The sequence below is a fragment of the Zea mays genome, chromosome 8 (assembly GCF_902167145.1).
Source record: "Zea mays cultivar B73 chromosome 8, Zm-B73-REFERENCE-NAM-5.0, whole genome shotgun sequence".
Lineage (NCBI taxonomy): Eukaryota > Viridiplantae > Streptophyta > Magnoliopsida > Poales > Poaceae > Zea > Zea mays.
The window spans coordinates 104,477,335-104,485,495 of NC_050103.1; the positions used below are offsets into that span (position 1 = coordinate 104,477,335).

The window sequence follows — 8,161 nt, forward strand, 5'->3', positions numbered from 1 at the left end:
CATGGAGTATCTTAACAGATTCGTCGTGGTATTTATCGACGACATTCTTATTTATTCTAAGAATGATAGTGATCAAGAGGAACATCTGCGGATGGTGCTACAGAAGCTACGAGATAATCAACTCTATGCCAAGTTCAGCAAGTGCGAGTTTTGGCTTGACGAAATACCATTCCTTGGGCACATCATCTCCAAGGGTGGAATCTTAGTGGATCCGGTTAAAGTAGCGGCGATAATTGGTTGGAAGATACCAAGTTTAGACACGAAGGTCCGGAGTTTCTTGGGACTTGCAGGCTATTACCGGTGATTTATTGAAGGGTTCTCCAAGATTGCTAAGCCTATGACCTCGCTGTTAGAGAAGGGAAAGGAGTTCGATTGGACCTGGGAATGCCAAGAGAGTTTCAATCAACTGAGGTTTAAATTGATGTCAGCCCCAGTGTTGATTATGCCAGATCTACAGAAAGGTTTTTGATATATATTATGGTGCAAGCCGCCAGGGCTTGGGATGTGTTCTTATGCAAGAAGGTCACGTGATCGCCTACGCGTCTCGTCAGTTGCGGAAACATGAGTTGAACTACCTCACTCATGACTTAGAACTGGCAGTCGTAGTGCATACGCTTAAGTTATGGAGGCATTATATAATGGGAACCAAATGCTAAGTCTACACTGATCATAAAAGCTTAAAGTATATCTTCACTCAAAAATATCTCAATCTTAGGCAACACCGTTGGTTGGAGCACATCAAGGATTATGACTTGGAGATTCATTATCATCCGGGCAAAGCGAATCTGGTTGTAGATGCCTTGAGTCGAAAGGAGCATGTCCATGCAGCTATTGTTGCCCAGTTACCCGATGAGCTAGTGGAGGATTTTTGAAAACTCAACCTGGGAATAGTTGCGCATACTGAAGGATTCACTATTGAAGTAGAACCTACCTTGGAGCGGGAAATACAAAAGGGATAGATCGGTGATGCTAAAATCCAAGAGATCAAAGATCTGATTACTGAAGGTAGAGGTCCAGAATTCACAGAGGATGAGCAAGGCACAATATGGTTCAACCGGATATGTGTCCCTGATATTGATAGCCTCCAAGAGACTATATTGAAGGAAGCCCATGACTCTGATTACTCTATTCATCCTGGTAGCACTAAGATGTATCAGGATCTGAAGCAGAAGTACTGATGGTATGGGCTGAAAAGAGATGTAGCTGCACACGTGGCTGTGTGTGATGTTTGTCAAAGAGTCAAAGCTGAACACTAAAGACCAGCTGGACTACTGCACCCGTTAAAGATACCCAAATGGAAGTGGGAAGAAATTGGTATGGATTTCATTACCGGGTTGCCTCGCACCTCGAAGGGTTATGATTCTATATGGGTGATCATGGGCAGATTGACCAAAGTGGCTCACTTCATTCCGGTCAATACTACTTATAAAGGTTCTCAGTTGGCAGAGTTATACATGGCTCGAATTGTGTGTTTACACGGGGTACCGAAGATGATTATTTCTGATCGTGGATCTGAATTCACCTCAAGGTTTTGGAAGAGCCTTCATGAGAACATGGGTACGAAGTTGAACTTCAGTTCAACCTATCATCCTCAAACTGATGGCCAAACTGAGAGGACTAACCAAGTACTTGAGGATATGTTGAGAGCTTGTGCCCTTAAGCATGGAGCCAGTTGGGACAAGAGTCTACCATATGCTGAGTTCTCTTATAATAATAGTTACAAGGCCAGTCTGAAGATGTCACCATTTGAAGCTCTATATGGTAGAAAGTGCAGAACTCCTCTATATTAGGATCAGACTGGAGAAAGGCAGTTTTTTGGGCCTGTGGTTATTCAAGAGGCAGAAGAACAAGTCCGTATAATTCGGGAGAACTTGAGGGTTGCACAGACCCGACAAAAGAGTTATGCTGACAAACAAAGAAGAATATTGGAATTCGAAGAGGGTGACCACGTGTACCTAAAGGTGTCACAATTCGTGGAATGAGGAGATTTAAAGTTAAAGGCAAGTTATATCCTCGCTTTATTGGACCTTTCAAAATCTTTCGGTGAGTTGGGGAGATGGCCTATCAGCTTGAACTATCTGATCATCTATGTGATGTGCACGATGTGTTCCACGTGTCTCAACTCAAGAAGTGTCTCCGTGTCCCTGAGGAACAGTTACCAATGGAAGAACTCAGTGTGCAGGGTGATCTAACTTACATGGAGTATCCTATCAAGATTATTGACACTTTGACTCGAGTTACAAGAAATAAAGTGATAAAGATGTGCAAAGTGCAATGGAGTCACCACGGTGCAGATGAGGCTACTTGGGAGAGAGAAGAAGAGCTTCGAATAGAATTTTCCCACCTCTTCCCTAGTCCTACCTAATCTCGAGGACGAGATTCTTTTTAAAGGGGGTATGATTTGTAATACCAAAAAGTGTAAATAATGAAAATAGAGTTGATTTACATATATGATTTGCCTCTATTTATTTGAACTTGTGAATAACCACACTTAAAAGTGAATAATTAACAAATGAGACATGAACAACTTGTGCACCATGCTGGAGTTTATATGATTGTGCATTTACAAACAATGATAATATATAATCATGTTACTATTGTGATTTGAGACCTAAATTACAATTCTAGAACTTGGAGAAGGGAAGGAAATTTACTATCCAAAATAAAACAAAATATAGGATAAATAAAATCTTGCTGTGAGGGTATGACCAAATTGCACAGTTAAAATGAGTTTAAATTCGCAATTGAGTTGGAATTCAAAATTTAGATTCAAAAATAAAAGGAAAAGAAATAAAAGAAAATAGAAAGAAAAAGAAAAACCCTTCACTCGCCTGAGTGGGCCGAAACCATTCCCACTTCTACTGCAGCCGGCCCAACCTCTCCCTGCGCTCGCCCATGCGCCGACACACAAGGCCCACAAGCCAGCCGCACCAACAGACTGACCCCCAGTCGTTCTGCAACCGACAGGTGGACCCTGGGGATCCTACTCGTAAGTCAGTGCGTGCCCGTATCTCACGCGTGGTTGATGGGTCTCTGACTAGTGGAGCTCATGTGACAGTACTTCTCCACGTTCCCTGGTTCTCGTTGTCGCTGGCGTGTGGGACCATCCGGTCAGAGTCATGGCCGTCGTACTCTGTCTTAACCCACCGCCGCGGAAACCGGGATTCTCCCCACGAATTCGGCCTCGGGCGTTGCTTTCTTGACCACCTGGTGCCGATATAATGCTTGCGGCCTCCTTCGCTCGTTCGTCCCATCCCTTATAGGAAGCTAGAACCACCCACAACGTGGTAATCGCACGAAAGAAAGGTCATCGCTACTCGGTGCCGCGGACGGGTGCCCCGACGTTGCCCCAACCCTGGTGTGACCTACCCCTGCCATCACCTTCGAATTCATACCGCGTAGAACCGATTCATGTAGGGTGACAGACTCTAGTGGGTCGTGAATTGCTCGTCGACGTTGCGCACGATGATGGATCTGCGCCTCACCGTGGATGCAGCGAGGTGTTGTGTTCTTCCCGATTAGGAGACCCCGATCTGACCCATGGTGTACCAAGAAGTGTATATCACCCTTGGGGAGTGTACATTAGGCGTAGGGGGTGAGAGAGTAGTGGATCAAGAATGGCGCCACCATGTCTGTTGACAAACAGTGCGCCCGTGCCGAGCGGCGCACTAAGCTCATCATACCTTCTACGAGAAGCCTCCCCTGCACGCCGAAGACGCGCAGATCTCGGGTGTCAGGGTACAAGAAGATCGCTACAACAGCAAACGTTTGTAGCCCCAAGTGCTATATTCTTTATGTCCCTGGGCCCACATGTCGGGGCTCAGGACCTTTGTGCATGCCCCCCTTCAGCTATAAAAGGGGAGGCATGCGACGTTACAAGATAGATCCAATCTTAGGCTCACTCAGACACTCACGAGTTCATACAAGCTCTCAAGCAATACATCACACAGTGGAGTAGGGTGTTACGCTCCGGCGGCCCGAACCACTCTAAATCCTTGTGTGTTCTTGTGTTTCCACCCAGTTTCCAACTAACAAGCAAAACACCGAGGCCCCTCCTCATCTTAGGATTTAGGGCGGGTGCACTCCGCCACCCGGCCGGAGATTTCCTCTTCGACACAAGCAATATTTGTGTAGAAATGAAGACTAAGACCAAGCAAGTTACCTCATCAGGAACCATGTCGAAAAGGCTAGACCCGTGCCGATGGGGTACGACCCGTGCACGCAGACATACGCGACTGAGTACTTCAACCGTGAGGACGTGCAAAAGGCGCTGCACGCGAATGTCACTGGCGTGCCTTATCCCTACTCGCTTTGTCGGTAACTTGGCTGCCCTGCCCTGCCCAATAGGTTTACTTGATGGGCCGGCTGATCAAGCAGCCCAACAGGAAGTAGGCCCAAGCCGAATCCACAATCCGCGTACCCGCACGAATAGTACCCGTATCCTACCCGGGATTTTCGGGTACTGACCGGGTATTAGTGATTTCGTATCCTACCCGTATCCGAGGTTCAATATCCGGGTACTACCCATATCCGTCCCGACAAATAAAATACTCATTTCCGTATCCGAAATTTGTCCCATTTTCGTACCCGTATCCAGTATCCGTTCCGGGTACCCGTCCCATTTTTATCCCTAGGTGAGTTCATGCACATTATTCCCTATTTGGTTACTTCATATAAATCCACCATAGGAGAAGAACAGGTGGTCCAGGAGGAGCCGTACAATGAGGAGTACAAGTTGATCTAGGTGGCGTCTCTCAGTCATCTTTATGGCGCCAAGGATGGATGTTTATTTCGCTTTATTATTATCATTTATTTTTGTAAGACTTCCGCTATGTAATAATGATACTTGTGACATTTATCTCTATACAGTTTGTCATTATATGTGATGTTTTTCTTTGGCGCACATATGAGACGCACCCGAGTTTATCCCTTAAATCCGAGTGTGACAACTTGTCAAAGTACCTTCTTTGTCGAGTGTCAACGTCTGACGCTCGGCAAAGATAATGGTCGTAAGCTATACACGATCCTTTGCCGAGCATCGCCGTCCGTCGAGTGTTTAACACTCGGTAAAGAGGTCTCTTTACCGAGTGTTTAGCTATGCTGAGTGTGATACTCTTGGTAAAGGTGGTCGTTATCGAGAGTGTGACTTTTTTGTCGAGTGCCCGACAAAAGTACTTAGCAAAGCGTCGAGCGCTCGACAATATTCGTATAATTTACAAATAATATGCTAATCAATATTCGTATCCGACAAAAAGAGTCGACAACCCGTTAATAGATATCCAAAATTTATCCATATCCATTTTATTCTCTCCGCTATTTAGGAGGCCGGAAGCAGGTAAAACATTTTCACATTTGCTTTACTTCTAGAAAGATAAAAGCGGAACATTTTACAAACAATGAGGAAAACCTCATAAGAAAAACAAAGAATGAGAAGAAAAAAAAACTGAAAGATCGAATGAATTTTTACACATACTTCACAATTGGTCACAGAAAAATTAAGGAATCCAAATCGATCAAATTGAAAAAGAAGTTTTCAATAGCCTTCGCTATTAATCCTTCGGCAAAATTTCCGTATCTCTCCATCGTTCCTAGTTAGCGGGCTTATGTTGCCCATCTTAACCATAGATGCGGCAAAGTTTCTAAAGAAGTCTTCTTGGTTGCCTGCAAACCGATGAACAATGGGAGCGGTCGTCATCTCCGCGACAGGGTCCGCCGACAGCATGACCTGGTCGGAGGGTAGCTGTGCGGCGCCATGCAGGAGGTTACCGTAATACTTGTTGTCAAACACGTTGGGGGTGACCTGGTCTAGGTTTTCTAGTGTTTCCTCTGGCTGCCCAGCTGTGCAGTTCTCTTGTGTGAATTGACACTGTACTTTACCAAAAGTGTGTGCTCCTGAATTGAAATAGGGAAATTTGTTGAAATCGTCAGTATGTAACCCATATAGTTAGTATGTAACAAAGAGAGATTATTATTGATAACAAAGTCGACGGTCGTTACCTTGGAGGGCGACGAGGTCGGTGTCGTCCAGGTTAAAGTTTCTGAACTTCTCTTGGAGCTTGTCGAGCGGGTCGAATGGGCTGGGTAGGTTGTTGGCGCCCTCGATGTTAGTCGTCGTGCCGTCTCGCCGGCCGAGCAGCACCCTCCATCGTGGCCCTCCAGCCTGCAAGCAATCACGCAGTCCATGATTTGGTCAGTTCTGATCAGTTGAGATGTAATTAAGCTGCTGTTCACTAGCTAGCTGGGACTGGGAGAAGCCAGAGAAGGTATGGGGTTCAATTCTTACGAGTTCGACGGAGATCTCGGCTGCCAGGGCGAGGATGTCGGCGCAGGAGACGATGCCAGGGCACGCTTCCTCCAGCGCGCTCTTGATGCCATCGACCACCTCGAAGCCACGCGCTGATTTGTCGTTGGCGGGCACGTGTTTCTCCGACTGGATCGCCGGGAGATCGTCGTCCAGCAGCAGCGAGCCATCGCAACCCTGAAACATTTGGCCGTTCATCCTTGTCAGATGATACAACGACACTGATAAGTGATAAGCCACGCCCACGGGCGCGCAGAAGCACAGCACTGGTGCTCACGTTGACGAAGCAGTCGTGGAAGTGCAGGCGGATGAGACTGGCCGGGATGCGCGGGTCGGAGACGCGCGCATCCTGGATGACGCGCCGGACGACGTCGTAGGCGCTGGGGCACGACTCGTCGTAGAACGCGGAGCTCAGCGCCACGCCGCCGCCAGGAGCGGGAGCGTAACCGTGGCCGTGAGCAGCTCCAGCCAAACGGAGCAAGAGCAAGAGTGCGCAGTGGGCGGCTAACAGCAACCCGAGGAGAGACGAGACGCGAGAGGAAGCGTCCTCCATGCAGGTCTGATGTGAGTGTTGCTACACGCGCAGGGCCGGGATCCAAGGCAGCTGCTTGATGGCTACGTCTACAGCCTGATGCTTGCTGAAGACGGAGCTTGCAGTTGCAGAGAAGAGAGAGGCGGATGCGAGAGGGATGGCTGGATGCTCAAGCTTTTATAGTCTCGAGCTAGCGAAGGGCACGCGCGCTGACTGTTTCCGATCCATGGAGTGTCGGAGGATTACCTTTGGAGCGCGTCTGACATTTTCCAACTGCATGCAGGAGCATGTCAATTTGAGTACTTGTTAGTACCGGCGGCGATGTCGCTATGCACGCGGTTGCATCTAAATATATTATTGTTACATGAATTTTCTATCCTACAGCTGTTTGAAACTTTAAAATAAAGATGGACTAGCAATAAGGGAGAAGCGCCAATAAAGAGAAGGTGCTGGGTCCTAAGTTTGAGAATAAATTCTGATCATTAGATTTAGATCACATGGATGTCTATCGCCTTAAAACAAAGAAAAAATCAGACGTATGTGATTTAGCAACTCCTATATATATATATTATTACAGTTTTGACCGATGAGGGGCGATGTACGATTGCGACGCTAAGAGAAGCTGTCGTGCTGACTTATTTATACACCATTTTATATGTAAAAGAATAGTCAGTAAAATTCATGTTGCGGCGGGTGATATAGGGAGTGTTTGAACGCACCATATTACTATATATATAACTAATAGTTAGTGGTTAAAATTTGCTAGAGACATCCAAACACCATAGCTAATAGTTTAGCTATTAGTTATTTTTAATAAATTAGCTATTTGTTAGCTAGCTATTCCACTAGTAATTTTTTAGCCAACAATCTATTAGTTGTAGTGCATTCAAACACTCATAAATATGCTCAGCTCAGGAAGTCATGTCAGAAGCGGTTAGGAAACTAGCTAACTAGGATGGAAGGTGTTAACAACCATCATTAATTGAAAATGTGTTAATAACTTGATAAGAACCGAGAAGGTTCCTAGGAACTCATGAAGGATAGTATTTCAATCCATATCGAAAGCCCATCAAACCATACACGTTAAACCTCTTGCATGTAGCTATATGACCTGATTGAAATCCTTGTCTCTCTTTTCTTCCATATGTTCCCAATCAATGTATTTCACCACTAAGATCTTGGACTTTTTTGTATTATACAACATAGAGAGATATAGATCAGAATGAAATTCATTTTAAAAATGGTAATCAATGCCCATCTTCTTGGGCTATGTATAGGGAACAATCATCCTGGCATCTCTCACTAACTTGTGATGGTTCCTGTAATTC

General features: G+C 45.8%; 1 protein-coding gene across 1 annotated transcript; it reads right to left on the reverse strand.

Moving 5' to 3' along the window:
• Positions 1–5,276: 5,276 nt before the first annotated feature.
• LOC103635633 (peroxidase 2) lies at positions 5,277–6,984 on the reverse strand. Its single transcript, XM_008658043.3, has 4 exons — positions 6,579–6,984; positions 6,284–6,478; positions 5,998–6,160; positions 5,277–5,892 (listed from the first exon to the last, which is right to left on the reverse strand). Exons 1-4 carry the CDS (start codon positions 6,852–6,854, stop codon positions 5,534–5,536), a joined length of 993 nt encoding a protein of 330 aa, XP_008656265.1. The 5' UTR covers positions 6,855–6,984; the 3' UTR covers positions 5,277–5,533.
• Positions 6,985–8,161: the final 1,177 nt, after the last annotated feature.

What these genes read in the sequence shown, in the direction of transcription:
- LOC103635633 (XM_008658043.3), bottom strand. Translation starts at nt 6,854, where the DNA reads ATGGAGGACGCTTCCTCTCGCGTCTCGTCTCTCCTCGGGTTGCTGTTA. An exon ending in CCGAGATCTCCGTCGAACTC is followed by an intron (nt 6,161 to 6,283) that starts GTAAGAATTGAA and finishes GATTGCTTGCAG; the next exon opens with GCTGGAGGGCCACGATGGAG. An exon ending in CGACCTCGTCGCCCTCCAAG is followed by an intron (nt 5,893 to 5,997) that starts GTAACGACCGTC and finishes ATTTCAATTCAG; the next exon opens with GAGCACACACTTTTGGTAAA.